A 16,339-nucleotide genomic window follows, 5' to 3' on the forward strand; every position below is an offset into this window, starting at 1 on the left:
GGATTTGTCCTAGTATTTTAAAGGCTGAACCTATTGAGTCTGTTGTTACATTCTTCACAGATGCTAATAAAGAAGGAAAGGCTGCTTATACTGATGTGAAAAATGACAAGGTTTTACAAACTCCATATAAATCAGTTCAGAAGAATGAATTTTTTGCAATCATTTCTCTTTTACAAAATTATTCTGAACCAGTAAATATTGTAATGGACGCTCAGTATGCATCTTGGACTGTTCACCTTGAATTTTTTTAATTGCTCTGATGAAATGACATTGGCGGAAAAACATTGGAAAATTCAGGATAGCTCAGAAGAAATAAGATCTAATAGAATTAAAAATGATTTAGATAAAATTAATCAGAGATGTAAGTCCTACGCAGTCTCTGAGAGTTGGATGCCAAGCCAGGTGGAAAGGTGGGGACAAGGCTTTGCTTTTATTTCAGCAAACAGAAACCACTTTTGGTGTCCTACAAAGAGACTAAAGCTTCTCGGTGAATAATGGATAGCAAATGAAAATACTGCAGTATGGATTCCTTTTTCATGGATTTTGGCCAACTTTGTAAAAACAGAAGCGGCCCTCCAGCTCAAAGCCTCTGTGGCTTTGCTGTTAAATTCCTGTTTTCTCTTCTGGATGCTGCTACTTCTCTCCATCTTCATGTTCTCGGTGTTTTTGTTGTTGTTGTGTGTTTGTGTTTGTTTTTTTCTCCGTTTGTTTGTGTGACTTTGTGCCACTACCTCGGTTTGTCCCCACGTGTCCCCTTACACACAAGCGAAATATTCCTTCAGCAGAGCGAAGAGGTGGCGGATGACCCGCACGCTCCAGGACCAGCACAGCAGTCTCTGCCTGGCCAGGCGGCTCATGTTGGACACGTAGGTGTAGTGGACTGGGAAGCCGAACACCCTTTCTATCTCAGTGCACCAGAGAATGTCCTCCTTCTCGTTCATGAAGACAGGGAAATGCTGGTCTTTGCCCTGCTTTATGGAGTTTGACCTCGTGGTAATGGTCCTCACTTTGCTGAACTTGGCGATGTGGCCGTGCTCCAGACACTCCTGCCGTTCCAGCTTGTCGTTCACAGTGGACGCCAGGGCCCTGTTCATGCCAGGAAGATTCCTCAGAAGTAGCGCGCACTGTGTGCAGTTGACACTTCTTCGGCATCGATCATCATGGGGTTGGACTCGAGAAACCGTAAGATGTCCCTCTTGTCGCTCACACCCATGGCCACCACATTCTCAAAGAGCCAGAAGAGGGGCGGTCATCTCCCTCCTTGGGCCGCGCGTCATGCAGCAGGTGGTAGAACTCGAAGAAGAGCCGGGCAGTGCCCTCATAGAGCCCCTTGCGGGTGGGGTTGACGATGGAGAGGTCATTGCTCGGACTGCCCCCGATCACCAGGTCGAAAGGCCCCACTCCTGGATATGCGTCCCGTGACGCTGCGAACGTCCCCGACGTACATGGTCTTCCCCTGGTGGAGCACCATGCCCACGGTGATGGAGTCCTCGCACACCTCGGAGACGATGTAGCGGTCCACCTGGATCCCCAAGTCCTTCAGCACCAGGAGCCCCGTGGCGATTCCGTCGAAGAGGGACAGCACCCGGATGGGCTTCCGCTTCTTGGCGGGACCGGCGGGTAAACCTTCAGCGGGTCAAATTCCTGGTCGTGGTTGTTGGCGAAGAACATTTGGACCCGGGAGGGCCAGTCGTCTCACCGCAGCAGCAGCCCGTAGGTGCCCTTGTGCCCGCACATGTAGCAGTTCCAGGGGTCTTCCTTGATGGCCGCCTGCGCCGCGCCTGGCCCCACCAGGAGGTCCACACACTCCACACAGAAGTACCTGCAGCAGTTGTTGTTCCCGCACAGGAGCACCTCGTGGCCCCGCAGCAGATGGTGCAGTAGGACTAGTAGCCGTCGTCGTCGTACTGGTAGGCGCACTCCAGAAAGCAGTTCTTGCAGTTTTGGCACATTCCTCCGATGAAGAGAGGGTGCTCCAGGGTGACATTGAGGCTCCCGCAAGAGATGCAAATATCCTCGATGTTCCGGCACTTCTGCCGCACCTCGTACACCAGCAGCTCTCTGGTGCGCTCGTCAATTATCTCCTTGACCTTCGGCTTCTCCATGGTGCTCTTCCGCGACTTTTTGGCTGGTGAGGGCGGCGCATAGGCAGCTGCCTCGGGTTCAACCCACATGTCCGTGTAGACTTCTTTGTACGGATTCTTCTCCTCTTCTGGGGGCTCCAGGCCCTTAGGGTCCGAGGGCTGGAAGCCCCCGAGGGCCCACTCGATCATCTGCTTGTTCTGAGCCTCCACGGCATTGCCTGTGTCACTCTCATCATTGTCGTGGCACGCGGGGAACAGCTTCCCTGCTCGGCTGCTGGCCACCTGAAGGACTTCGTAGATGGCCTTGCGGTACATGGGCTACTTGTTGTAGGTGGCCTGGTGGAAGGCACTGCAGAAGGAGCTCAGTGGCATTAGCTTCTCCACGCACACCACTGAGAACTTGTCTTCACCGAACCACATGACCCAGTGGGTGCCTTCGGCCACCCGGCTCTGGCCCGTCATCCACCAGGACACCATGCAGCCAGGCCACTAGGAGAAGCCCCGCAGCATCCCCCAGACCAGCTCCCCAGTGCCAAAGCACCCGCCGTCCTCATACTCGGGCTCGTCATCTGCTGCTTTGGTGGCATTATTGTCCCTGGCCTCGGCGCCCACAAGCTCCGCTGTGGTGACCACTGTGTGGGAGGTGGGTTCCGTGGGCAGCAGCACTGCCGGCAGGGTGGCGTCCTACACCTCTGGGGCTCGCTCGAGCTCTGACTCTCCTCCAACGCGTTCATCACTGCGATGACCTTGGCCTTCTTCTCAGCCCATAAGGCCAGGTGCGGCACCTCGGCGGTCTGGCTCATTTTTTCTAACAGTTGAATTGTATTCCATTGTATAGACGTACCAAAGTTTATTCAACCAGTCATCTGTTCTAGGGCACTCGGGTTTTTTTCCAGATTCTGGCTATTGTAAACAGCGCTGCGATGAACATATGTGTGCAGATGTCATTTCGACTATACTTTTTTGCTTCTCTGGGATATATTCCCAGCAGTGGTGTTGCTGGGTCAAATGGGAGCTCAATTTCTAATTTTTTGAGAAGTGTCCATATTGTTTTCCAACAGGGCTGAACCAGTTGGCAATTGCACCAGCAGTGTAGAATGGTCCCTTTCTCCCCACATCCTCTCCAACAGCGGTTGCTTTTGTTCTCTTGGAAGTGTGCCAGTCTCTGTGGTGTGAGGTGGTATCTCATGGTTGTTTTGATCTGCCTCTCCCTGATGATTAGTGATGTAGAGCACTTTTTCATGTGCCTTTTGGGCATTTATATCTCTTCCTTGGGAAAGTTTCTGTTCATTTCTTTGCCCCATTTTCTGATGGGGTTGGATGTTTTCTTCTTATAAAGTTCAACCAGTGCTTTATATACCCTTGAGATCAACCCCTTATCTGATGGATATTGGGTGAATATCCTTTCCCATTCTGTAGATTGTCTTTGTATTTTGGTCACTGTATCTTTTGCAGTGCAGAAGCTTTTTAGTTTAATGTAGTCCCATTTGTTCATCTCTGTTTCCACTTGGTTGGCCAGTTGCATGTCATCTTTGAAGATACCTTTATCTTCAATATCGTGGAAGGTTTTGCCGACCTTGTCTTCAATGTACCTTATGGTTTGTGGTCTGATGTTGAGGTCTTTAATCCATTTTGATCTGACTTTCGTGCATGGTGTCAGGTCGAGGTCTTTTGCATGTGGTTGTCCAGTTGTGCCAGCACCATTTGTTAAAGAGGCTTTCCTTGCTCACTGCACACGTCTTGCTCCCTTATCAAAGATTAGATGATCATACATTTGGGTTTGTGTGTAGGGATATTCCACCCTGTTCCTTTGTTCTGTGGCTCTGCCGTTTTTCCAGTACCATGCTGATATAATTGTTACCTCTTTGTAATGAAGTTTGAGGTTGGGGAGGGTGATGCCTCCCATCATCTTTTTCCCAAGAATTGTTTAAGCTATCCGTGGGCATTTGTTGTTCCATATGAATTTTATGATTGCTTGATTCGTTTCTTTGAAGAATGTCATGGGTATCCTTATAGGGATCGTGTTGAATGTGTATAATGCTTTGGGGAGTATTGCCATTTTGACAATATTAATTCTCCCTATCCATGAACAGGGTATGTTCCCATTTCCTCTTTTATTTCATGGTGTAATGTTTTGTAGTTTTCTTTGTAGAGGTCTTTTACTTCCTTGGTTAAGCTGATTCCGAGGTACTTGATTTTCTGGGGCACGATTGTGAATGGGATTGCTTTTTTTATGTCCCTTTCCTCTGCCTCATTGTTTGTATATAAGGAGGCCATGGATTTGGGGGTATTGATTTTGTAGCCTGCAACTTTACTGTATAAGTCTATTGTTTCTTAGAGTTTCTTAGTAGAGGCTTTAGGCTTCTCTGGATATAGTATCATATCGTCTGTGAATAGTGAGAGTTTGATTTCTTCCTTTCCTATCTGGATGCCCATAATCTCTTTTTCGTGTCTAACAGCTATCGCAAGTACTTCCAGTACGATATTGAAGGGTGAGAGTGGGCATCCTTGTCTTGTGCCTGATCTTAGAGGAAAGGTCCTTAGTTTTTCCCCATTGATGATAATGCTTGCCGTAGGCTTGTGGTAGATGGCTTCGACTATCTTGAGGAATGTTCCTCCAAAACCCATTTTGGTGAGGGTTTTCATTATGAACGGATGCTGGATCTTGTCAAATGCTGTTTCTGCATCTACTGATATGATCATATGGTTCTTATCTTTACTTTGTCAATATGATGGACTATGTTGATTGATTTCCATATGTTAATCCATCCTTGCATCCTTGGGATGAATCCCACTTGGTCATGGTGTATGATCTTTTTGATGAGTTGTTGGATCCTATTTGCTGATATTTTGTTTAGGATCTTCACATCGGTGTTCATCAAGGATATAGGTCTATAATTTTCTTTCTTAGTGGTGTCTTTGTTTGCTTTTGGTATTAGGGAATTGTGTGCTTCACAGAAACTATGGGAGTGTTACTGTTTTTTCAATTTCCTAGAAAAGCTTGAGGAGAACTGGCAACAAGTCTTCTTTAAATGTTTGGAAGAATTCGCCAGTGAATTGGGCTTTTGTTTTTGGGAAGATTAGAGTTTCTATTTCCTTAATATTAATGGATCTATTCAGGTATTCCAAGTCTTCTTGGTTCAGTCTTGGGAGATTGTAGGACTCAAGGAATTCATCCATTTCTTTCAGGTTCTCTTGTTTCATGGCATATAGTCTTTCAAAGTAGTCTCTGATGATCCTTTGAATTTTATTGGTTTCTGTTGTGATGTCCCCCTTTTCATTCCTGATTCAGTTTATTAGGGTTCTCTCTCTCTTTCTTTGTGAGTCTTGCTAGTGGTTTGTCAATCTTGTTTATTTTCTCAAAGAACCAGCTCTTGGTTTCATTGACCTTTCGGATTTTTTTCTGGGTTTCCATATCATTAATTTCTGCTCTAATTTTTATTATTTCTTTCCTTCGGTCTGGTTTGTCTTCCTTTTTCTGGTCCTTTTCTAAGGCCTTGAGCTGTGAAGTCAAGCTATCTATGTATGCCCTTTCTTCTTTCCTAAGGAATGCTTGCAGAGCTATAAATTTTCCCCTTAACACAGCTTTAGATGCGTCCCATAGGTTTTGGTAGTTCGTGTCTTCATTATCATTTGTTTCGAGGTATCTCTTGATTTCTTCCTTGATTTCCTTCCTGACCCACTTATTGTTCAACATTGAGCTGTTTAATTTCCAGGTGTTTGTTTTTATTCTCTGCGTCTGTGTGTGATTAGCTTCTATCTCAGTGCATCGTGGTCTGAGAAGATAGTTGATACAATTTCTATTTTTCTGATTTTATTGAGGTATGTTTTGTGACCCAGTACATAGTCTATTTTGGAGAGTGTTCCATGTGCACTGGAAAAGAATGTGTATTCTTTCTTTTTGGGGTGTAAAGCCCTGTTTAGGTCTATTAGGCCTCTCTCTTCTATTTCTTCCTTCAGAGTCAGTGTTTCCTTCTGATTTTTGTTCTTGTCGGTCTATCTAGAGGTGATAAGGGAGTGTTGAAGTCTCCGACTACTATTGTGCTCCTTAAAGTCTGTTAGGAGTTGTTTTAAGTAGTTAGCTGTTCTCTCATTAGGTGCATATATGTTTAAGAGTGTGATTCCTTCCTGTTGGACATATCCCTTGATAAATAGAAAATGACCTTCGCTGTCCCTCCTAATCTTTTTCAACCTGAAATCTAAGTTGTAGGATACTAGTATTGCCACCATAGCTTTTTTGAGGGAGTTGTTTCCTTGCAGGATTGTTTTCCACTATTTGACTTTGAGTATGTGTTTGCCCTGACTGTTCAGGTGTGTTTCTTGCAGGCAGCAGAATGTTGGGTTTAGTTTCAGAATCCATTTTGCCACTTTATGTCTCTTAATCGGTGCATTTAGGCCATTGATATTGAGAGAGATTATTGTCATGGGGTTTTGTGTCATCATTCTGTGGGGTTTGTTGTTCTTGTGGGGCTCCTCCTTGTCTTACAGTAGCCCCTTTAGACCTTCTTTTAAGTTTGGTTTTGAGTCTATGAAGTTCCTGAGCTGTTGTTTATCCGAGAAATAGTGTATGATTCCTTCAAGTTTTAGTGAGAGTTTAGCCGGATAAAGTATTATTGGTGAGGCATTCATTTCTTTGAGTTTTTTCACTATGTCCCACCATTGTCTTAGGGCTTGGAGGGTTTCTTCTGACAGGTCTGCTCTAAATCCTGTTCAGTCTCTAGACTACTTTCAGCACGCATCTCTCTTCCCGCGCAGGATCTCCAATCAATATTACTTGGTCTTCCCTTCTCTATCTGGGATGACTTCCCCCAGCGTGTGAGGCCAGCTTCCAAGCTATAGAGCCATGAGATACCACCTCACACCACAGATAATGGCATACATCCAAAAGAACAAAAGCAACCGCTGTTGGAGAGGACATGGGGAAAAAGGGACCCTTCTACACTGCTGGTGGAAATACCGACTGGTCCAGCCCCTTTGGAAAACAATATGGATGCTTCTCAAAAAATTAGAAATGGAGCTTCCATTTGAACCAGCAATACCACTTCTGGGAATATATCCTGGAGAAACAAAAAAGTATAGTCGAAATGACATCTACACTTATATGTTCATCGCAGCACTGTTTACAGTAGTCAGAATCTGGAAAAAACCTGAGTGCTCAAGAACAGATGACTGGTTAAAGAAACTGGTCCATCTATACAATGGAATACTATGCAGCTCTTAGAAAGGATGAAGTCATGAACTTTCCATATAAGTGGACCAACATGGAAAGTATTATGCTAAGTGAAATGAGCCAGAAAGAAAGGGACAGACATAGAAAGATTGCACTCATCTGCGGAATCTAAAACAACAGACTAATACCCAAGAATAGTAGTATATAATACTATGTATTTATTTTTAAAATATGGAAAATGTACCATTTTTTTCCCACTATTGACAGTATTATTTTCATGAATTTTTAACCAACTCTGGAGTCTGGAGTCTGTTAAAAAGGAATTAGAGGGGCTGGAGCAATAGCACAGCGGGTAGGGCGTTTGCCTTGCACGCGGCCAACCCGGGTTCGAATCCCAGCATCCCATATGGTCCCCCGAGCACCGCCAGGAGTACATCCTGAGTGCATGAACCAGGAGTGACTCCTGTGCCTCGCCGGGTGTGACCCCCCCAAAAAAAAACCAAAAAAAAAAAGGAATTAGAACGTTTAGCAAGTTAAAAACATGTCCTGAGATGTTCATAGCAACCTTTCTGGAGTTCTGCATACAGAGGAAGGACCCCGTCACAGTGCAAAAGCACCCAGAACACATTCAGAGTCAAAGCAAGGGCTCCAATTTACAAAGAATTCCAGTTTTCCGGTAACATACTTAACCTTCTTTCAGAAATAATGAGCCAGATAACTGTTTGAAGCCTCCATGTAAGGTTTCAGAGAACTGGAGACTGAGGAGAGGGGTGGCCGAGAGTGCTGAAAACTGCTTCAGATGTGTTAAGCTGACAGACATAGGTGACCAAACAATGAACTATATAGACTTGGCAAGGAATCAGCAAATACTTGGTATATGCTAGCAGCATTCTTCTTTTGTCCCTAAATTAAGATGAAACATTTTGATAGGCTGCATTATTTGGTTGAGTTACTTTAAAGAAAAACAGCAGACTGGGGAGCAGAGACATATTTTCTGAAAACTTTTTCTAGATACCAACTTTTATGATAAGGCAACATCTGGAAACTTCTCTGAGATCAGAGACAAATCTCAGTTTAAAGGCTAAAAGTTCATTAGTGAACACAAACATTCCACGGTTAGAGGAACCTACTATGATGTCCAAATGAAAGAGCCAAATATGAAGTAAATGAGAACATACCTTTCTTTTTTTTCTCATTAAACTTTGTTTTTAATGGGTCTCAAAATTCTGTGACAGATTTTTGGTCAAGTTGTTTCCATTAAAAAGTACTGATTTTAGCTTTCTCTCCTTTCCTCCGCCATCGCCGCGGTGCGAACGTGGCGCTTCGCCATGTCTTCCCACAAGACCTTCCGGATCAAGCGCTTCCTGGCCAAGAAACAAAAGCAGAATCGGCCTATTCCTCAGTGGATTCGGATGAAAACTGGTAACAAGATCAGGTACAACTCCAAGAGGCGGCACTGGAGGAGGACCAAGCTGGGTCTGTAAGGAGTCACAGGAGACGCACGCATGCACATTTGCTGTGATAGGCTGCTAGTATCTTGAACACAAAGGCGAAAAGGCACCATAAGTTGAAGTCATGTTTCTTTGAATAGAGAATCTTCCTCTTTAGCTTCTGTACCTCATTAACAACTCAGTAATAAATCTTGTGATACCGTGAAAAAAAAAGTACTGATTTTAAAAACTAATAACTTAAACTGCCACACACACAAAAAAAAACTAATGGTCCACAAAACATTTTCCTTTCCTTCGGAAGGTTTTACGATGCATTGTGATCATTACTATTGTGATCTTTTACTATTAAACTTAAACGGCCAATTGAGACAAAAAGTTCTGAGACTGTTCTTCACCACTGATTAAGACTGGGGTGGCAGGTACTGGGGATAATATTCATTTAGCCTTCTGAGCCTTCTGGGCAGACTTGGTAACCTTGCCAGCTCCAGCTGCTTTCTTGTCCACTGCTTTGATGACACCCACAGCAACAGTCTGCCTCATATCACGAACAGCAAAACGACCCAGAGGAGGGTAGTCAGAGAAGCTCTCAACACACATGGACTTGCCAGGGACCATATCAGCGATGGCAGCGTCACCAGATTTCAAGAACTTGGGACCATCTTCCAGCTTTTTCCCAGAACGAAGGTCAAGCTTCTCTTTCAGCTCAGCAAACTTGCAAGCAATGTGGGCTGTGTGGCAATCCAGCACAGGTGCATAACCAGCACTGATCTGACCAGGATGGTTCAGGATAATCACCTGAGCTGTGAAGCCTGCAGCTTCCATTGGAGGATCATTTTTGCTGTCACCAGACACATTGCCATGACGAACATCTTTAACAGACACGTTCTTGACGTTGAAGCCCACGTTGTCCCCAGGAAGAGCCTCGCTAAGAGCTTCATGGTGCATTTCAACAGACTTAACTTCAGTTGTAACATTGACTGGAGCGAATGTGACCACCAATGCCAGGTTTGAGCACACCAGTCTCAACTCGGCCCACAGGGACAGTACCAATACCTCCAATCTTGTAAATGTCCTGGAGGGGCAGACGCAGGGGTTTGTCAATTGGACGAGTGGGAGGCACGATGCAATCCAGAATTTCAAGCAGTGTGGTTCCACTGGCACTGCCATCCTTACGGGTGACTTTCCAACCCTTGAACCAGGGCATATTAGCACTTGGCTCCGGCATGTTGTCACCGTTCCAACCAGAAATTGGCACAAATGCTACTGTGTCAGGGTTGTAGCCAATTTTCTTAATGTAGGTGCTGACTTCCTTAACAATTTCCTCGTATCTCTTCTGGCTGTAGGGTGGTTCAGTGGAATCCATTTTGTTAACGCCAGCAATGAGCTGTTTCACACCCAGTGTGTAAGCCAGAAAGGCATGCTCGTGGGTCTGCCCGTTCTTGGAGATACCAGCCTCAAATTCTCCCACACCAGCAGCAACAATTAGGACAGCGCAGTCAGCCTAAGAAGTGCCTGTAATCATGTTCTTGATAAAGTCTCTGTGTCCTGGAGCATCAATGATGGTCACGTAGTACTTGCTGGTCTCGAACTTCCACAGGGAGATATCAATGGTGATACCACGCTCACGTTCAGCTTTCAGTTTATCCAGGCGTACTTGAAGGAGCCCTTTCCCATCTCAGCGGCCTCCTTCTCGAATTTCTCAATTGTTCTCTTGTCAATGCCGCCACATTTGTAGATCAGGTGGCCAGTGGTGGTGGACTTGCCCGAGTCTACGTGTCCGATGACGACGATGTTGATTTGAGTCTTTTCCTTTCCCATTTTGGCTTGCGTTTAGCTGTGGTTTTCACGACACCTGTGTTCTGGCGGCAAACCCGTTGCGAAAAAAAAAGAACATACATTTCTTGTCATCTAATCTAAGAAAGTATTAGTGCTCCCCAAAATTGCTTGCATACATGGTTTCTTGACTTCAACTGCACAAACTCTTTATGTGAAATTATATGTGGATTTTAATTAAATCTAAAAAAAATTATTGTTGACTGTTTGCTAAAAAACAATATGAATTATATTTCAATAAACTATGTTGGTAACATACATTAATAGTTAATTTTTCCCACTCCACCCATTCAACTTCTTTGTTACACTTAAACTAGCTAAGCTTTCTAGGCTATTTGTAAATAAATTGTCATAGAGACAGAGATAGAGATAGAAAAATGTACTGTGCATGAAAACGCTATTTTGTACATTCTAGTAATGCTGAGTTGCTTCTAGTATTTGCTTAGAAAATAGAAAATCTCTGTGCCCAGTAAAAAAATGCTAATTGTTTGCTTAAGATTTTTTGCCAGATAAGATCCGGAGCTGCTGAGCATGAAACGGACCCTCTGCTCCTAAAGACTATGATCCCAGAGGTCTTCTAACCCATTTTGGCACCCAGAGCGGCTTCTTACAGAAATGCATCTAGACTGAGCTGTGCTACAACTCCGTGCCGCCTGGGGATGGATTTTTTCTCTCCACCCTGTTTTTCTGCATGGAAAATGGCAGCAGCAGCAATATCCACGCGGCGAGAGCCACCTTCTAAGACTCCCAACAAAGAGGTATGAGTTTTGCAGTTTTGTGGCTCATAAGCCATCATGGGAAGCAGGCGTTACCGGCATACCCTCGGCCCAGATAAGACCAGGAGCGCGAAATGGACCCTCTGCTCCTAAAGACTATGATCCAAGAGGTCTTCTAACAAATTTTGGCACCCAGAGAGGCTTCTTACAGAAATGCATCTAGACTGTGAACTGAGTTAAAATATCAGAAATCCAAAATTATGCAGCCGCTCTCGTGGCCGCGCAAGTTCATAGAATCTTCATTCTCAGCAATGAAAAGAAATTATTAAATGATGCCTTTTCAGCAGGCCTGATTGTTGGGGAGAAATTCCAAACAATAATAGTGAGTTCTCTTTTGAAATATTGAATGTATTCAAAGTATAGAGAGAATAAAGAGAATATCATTAGCTACTTAGGTGGGGGTTGGATGGGAGGGGGGTATTTTGGGGTTCCTGGTGGTGGAACATGTGCACTGGTGAAGGGATAGGGGTTCAATTATTATATGACTGAGACTTAAACCTGAAAGCATTGTATTTTTTTTACAGTGAGTCAATAAAATAAAAACTTTAAAAAAAAAGATTTCTGGAAGGCCACCTCCTCTCCTCAGATTCCTGGCTTGCTGCTCTAAGCTTTCAGGTGAGTTTTACATCCCAACTTACACCTCCTAGGGCCTTTTTGTAACTGGAAATAGATTCCTCTCCCTCCCAGCTCGATCCCATCAGCCTCTAAACCTAACCTCCACCGTCTCAGTAAGTTCGTGTCCACATCTCAAACCCCTACTTGCTCCTCCAGGTGGTTGCTTGTATAGGGAACCATCCACAGCTGTGAGACAGTTCTGCTCATCATGTCTCTCACTGCACACACTTATACCACCCCTCACTGGGTGGAGACCAGCAGAGAAGGTAAGAACAACTCCAAGCCTAATCTTTCAGATATTCCCAAGAGGGGCAAAGATTCACCCCAGCCCAGCAGGAGTACAGTAAAATCAAAGGTTACAAAGAGGTCCAACAATCTCAATGTGAAAATAATGACATTGAAGGATCTACCAGTATCAACCTGCTTTGTAAACTCTTAGACAATAACCTCAGTGACACCATGTAAGTACTCAGAGGGTGACTTCAGTGATGCTATGAAGAACTCAGAGCATGACTTCAGTGACACCATGTTGAGGCTATTTAATGAAATCAAATAAAGAATGACCTCAAAGATAGCAAAACATATTAAGGATAGATTTTTGGTGAGCTCAAAGAAAGCAAAACACAAGACACCATGAGAAGGGCGTATGATGCTGCCAGCAGGGCAACCCGTACCTGTGGGGCAAGTGCATCAGCAGACTAAAGGTGCCTTCAGATTTCTGATACCCAAAAATTGCTGTGTGCTTTTGACCAGACCCCAACAACTTGGGCCAAGTTTACTAAGAAATTCAATGGCCTAAAGTTCGGTATGTGGGAGCCACACCCACAAACCATCTCCAGTTCAGCTATATAAGCTCACTTATTGACCTTATTTCAGAGACCCATAAATCTTGAAAGAGATCAAAAGATTCAGCTAGGGGCTGCATCACAGAAGCAGGCGGGAATCCATGACTGAGAGTTCTAGGACTGCTTGGATTGGGACTGGGCCTCCTCCCCCCAGGTCCCCAGTTTTCCAGTAGCTTGGCAGTCATATCCACAGAATGCCCCCAATGCCCTGTAATCTCTTCAATGGCCAAGATCCAGAGACTATAAACTAAAGCTAGCACAGCGGGTAGAGCGTTTGCCTTGCACGTGGCCGACCCGGGTTCAATTCCCAGCATCCCATATGGTCCCCTGAGCACCGCCAGGAGTAATTCCTGAGTGCAGAGCCAGGAGTAACCCCTGTGCATCGCCAGGTGTGACCCAAAAAGCAAAAAAAAAAAAAAGAAAATTGTATGCTAAAGGAACAAGTCTTTGATGATAAAACACGTTTTTAACTGAAAGGAGCTACTCGGGTGACTGGCTCATTGGTTCGGCACAAGGTCCAGAGAACACGCTGCTCTCTCTGTGGGATTGGGTTCTGCCACGGGCTCGGGGGACCCTGAGCTGCTGATATCAAACAGGAGGACTATAGGGGCTCTGATGCCACATTTAAGAAATTACTTCCTCATTGCCAGGAAACTGCTGTCAAGATTTCCCGTACATTTTCTTCCAATAGTTTTATGATTTCACATCATAATACAATGTGGTATGCTCAAAAATTTGCAAAAAAAATAGATTTTCTATTTTGTTCTCAGTAACAACAGCCACGGAGATAAAAATTAGAGAGGGTTGGGGGGCTGGAGCAGGTAGGGCATTTGCTGGCCAACCTGGATTCGATTTCCAGCATCCTATATGGTCCCCTGAGAACTGCCAGGAGTAATTCCTGAGTACAAAGCCAGGAGTAACCCCTGCGCATCGCTGGGTGAGGAGAAAAAAGAAGAATAAAGAAGACGAAGAAGAAGAAGAAGAAGAAGAAGAAGAAGAAGAAGAAGAAGAAGAAGAAGAAGAAGAAGAAGAAGAAGAAGAAGAAGAAGAAGAAGAAGAAGAAGAAGAAAGAAGAAGAAGAAGAAGAAGAAGAAGAAGAAGAAGAAGAAGAAGAAGAAGAAGAAGAAGAAGAAGAAGAAGAAGAAGAAGAAGAAGAAGAAGAAGAAGAAGAAGAAGAAGAAGAAGAAGAAGAAGAAGAAGAAGAAGAAGAAGAAGAAGAAGAAGAAGAAGAAGAAGAAGAAGAAGAAGAAGAAGAAGAAGAAGAAGAAGAAGAAGAAGAAGAAGAAGAAGAAGAAGAAGAAGAAGAAGAAGAAGAAGAAGAAGAAGAAGAAGAAGAAGAAGAAGAAGAAGAAGAAGAAGAAGAAGAAGAAGAAGAAGAAGAAGAAGAAGAACTGTTATTCCGTTGTTCATTGATTTACTTGAGTGGGCACCAGTAACTTCTCTATTATACTCAGCCCTGAGATTTTAACAGCCTCTCGTTACTCGTCTTCCCCAATGATTGGAGGCTCTGTCAGGGTCAGGGGAATGAGACTATCATTACTGTTTTTGGCATATTGAATATGCCATGGGTAGCTTGCCAGGCTCTGCTGTGTGGGTGGGATACTCTCAGTAGCTTGCTGGGCTCTCCAAGAGTTATATATACATATCTTTTTACTGTATTTGGGATATGAGTACTCAGTGGGGAGCTTGCAAGACTCTCCCGTGTGGGCAATATGTACTCTTGGTAGCTTGTCAGGTTCTCCAAGAGGGAGAACAAGGCTATTAGATGTCCGGGAGCTTGGTCTTATAGTCTCTGGATGTTGGCCATTGGTAGACTCACACGGCGCCGAGGGGCAGTTTCTGGGTGTGGCTGCCAAGCCACTGGAAAGTGGGGGGTCTGGGTGGAGAAGGCCCAGTCCTAATCTGAGCAGGCTTGGAGATCTCAGCCCCATGTCCCTCATACCTGGGTTCCTCTGCCGGTCCCTTCATGTCCAAAAGTGTGGTGAGTGGCCTTGAGCATGGCTGTTATATAGACTGCAGTAATGGCTTCCTAAGGTGTGGATTATCTCCAAAGACATCAAGTTGTGTACTTTACATAACATATTTAAAAGAAAGTCTATTTCGGCAATAACACATTTCACTCTAAGATTTCAGTTTTGTCAAATTCTTAACGGAAAAAGATAAGAATTAAAGGAGAAAATAACCTTTGTTCAAGAACATGCCTGCTTTGAAAACCAAAGACGACGCCACAAAGACAGTATTGAAGGAATGTGTATTTAGGCTGATTCTGAACAACTGTGGTAGGAGCATAACTGACATTTCAATATTTCACAATGTGTGCAACTATGGAATACCTGTCACCAAGTCCTGTCTCTCTCATAAAAGGATTCAATACCAAAGGGGTCACAGGCAACAAGAAAGCTATTGTTGGGGCTCCATGATGGTGCAGTGATCAGGGATCTGTCCGAGCTAGCGCCCAGCTCTGCTTCCTCCCTGGCACCTGATCTGCACCTCTGGGAGTGCCTGAGCTCCCCGCAGCATGTCCTCAGTGATCTGGCCAAGCACATCACATCCAAAGACGTCTATACAGCAGCTCAAAACACACCCTAAACACACACACACACACACATACACACACACATCTTTTCTATAGGCCTTAAATAACCCAAGTCCTAGACTTATAGAAACATGCTGAAAAAGAAAGTCTTTCATAGTTACTATTACAACTTTTAAAAATCCGTTATTACCAATTATATGGCCATCACAACTCTTGGATTTACAGGAACATAAAATCATGTTTTAAAACTTTCAAAAGCAAGCTATATATAACTACATATATATGAAACACTTGCTTTCATTATTTTAAACAGTTTGTTCAATATTAGTAATAGCAGCAATTTTTTTCAAATACAAAATATTTGTATTTGGGCAGGGAGTCTCTTGCCGGCATGCCTGGCTCTCTTCCCGGGGCCCCCTCGGAGGAGATGGGCTCCAGCTTCCCTCCCCACCCTGAGCAGAGCTCCCAGCGGCCGAAGACATCAGAATCTAGCTACAGCCATGTTGGAGGCCCCTCTCCATACGTTCGGACAGGCCTCATGCATGAAGGTACCGGCAGAGGAACCCAGGTGTGTGTAATCCCAGCAACGGCCAATATCCAGAGAGAGACTTAGAAGCAAGCTCCCGCCACGCGATATTTTGTAGCCTATTTCTCCCTCTGGGAGAAACTGGCAATCTTCTGAGAGTTTCCTGCCCACATGGGACAGCCTTGCAAGCTTCACATGGTGTATTCATATGCAAAATCGAGTAACAAGCTGGATCTCATTCCCCTGACCCTGAAGAGCCCCCAGTGCAACATCGTTAGGAGGGCCAAGTCGAAGTAGACTTCTAAGATCTCAGGGAAAAGACAAAATGAGATGTTACTGAGCCCGCCCGAGAAATCGGTGATTAACGAGATATCGTGATCGTGACAAAGTATTTATGGATGATAATTTTGTACATTGTAAATTCAATTCAATTAAGCCCAATACAATCAGCTTAATCAATGACAGAATAAATAGCACTACTCCTACATTATAAAAAATGATCA

At 44.4% G+C, this 16,339-nt stretch overlaps 1 protein-coding gene and 2 pseudogenes across 1 annotated transcript; 1 reads left to right on the plus strand and 2 right to left on the minus strand.

Annotated features, from left to right (window-relative positions):
• Positions 1-755: 755 nt before the first annotated feature.
• On the minus strand, positions 756-2,842 carry LOC101552424 (DNA (cytosine-5)-methyltransferase 3A-like; annotated as a pseudogene).
• Positions 2,843-8,529: 5,687 nt separating this feature from the next.
• LOC129399407 (60S ribosomal protein L39) lies at positions 8,530-8,838 on the plus strand. Its single transcript, XM_055119282.1, has one exon. The coding sequence runs from the start codon at positions 8,583-8,585 to the stop codon at positions 8,736-8,738; it is 156 nt and encodes a 51-aa protein (XP_054975257.1). The 5' UTR covers positions 8,530-8,582; the 3' UTR covers positions 8,739-8,838.
• A 265-nt stretch (positions 8,839-9,103) lies between these two features.
• LOC129400798 (elongation factor 1-alpha 1-like) lies at positions 9,104-10,590 on the minus strand (annotated as a pseudogene).
• Between the last annotated feature and the right edge of the window lie 5,749 nt (positions 10,591-16,339).

The sequence above is a fragment of the Sorex araneus genome, chromosome 1 (assembly GCF_027595985.1).
Source record: "Sorex araneus isolate mSorAra2 chromosome 1, mSorAra2.pri, whole genome shotgun sequence".
Classification (NCBI taxonomy): domain Eukaryota; kingdom Metazoa; phylum Chordata; class Mammalia; order Eulipotyphla; family Soricidae; genus Sorex; species Sorex araneus.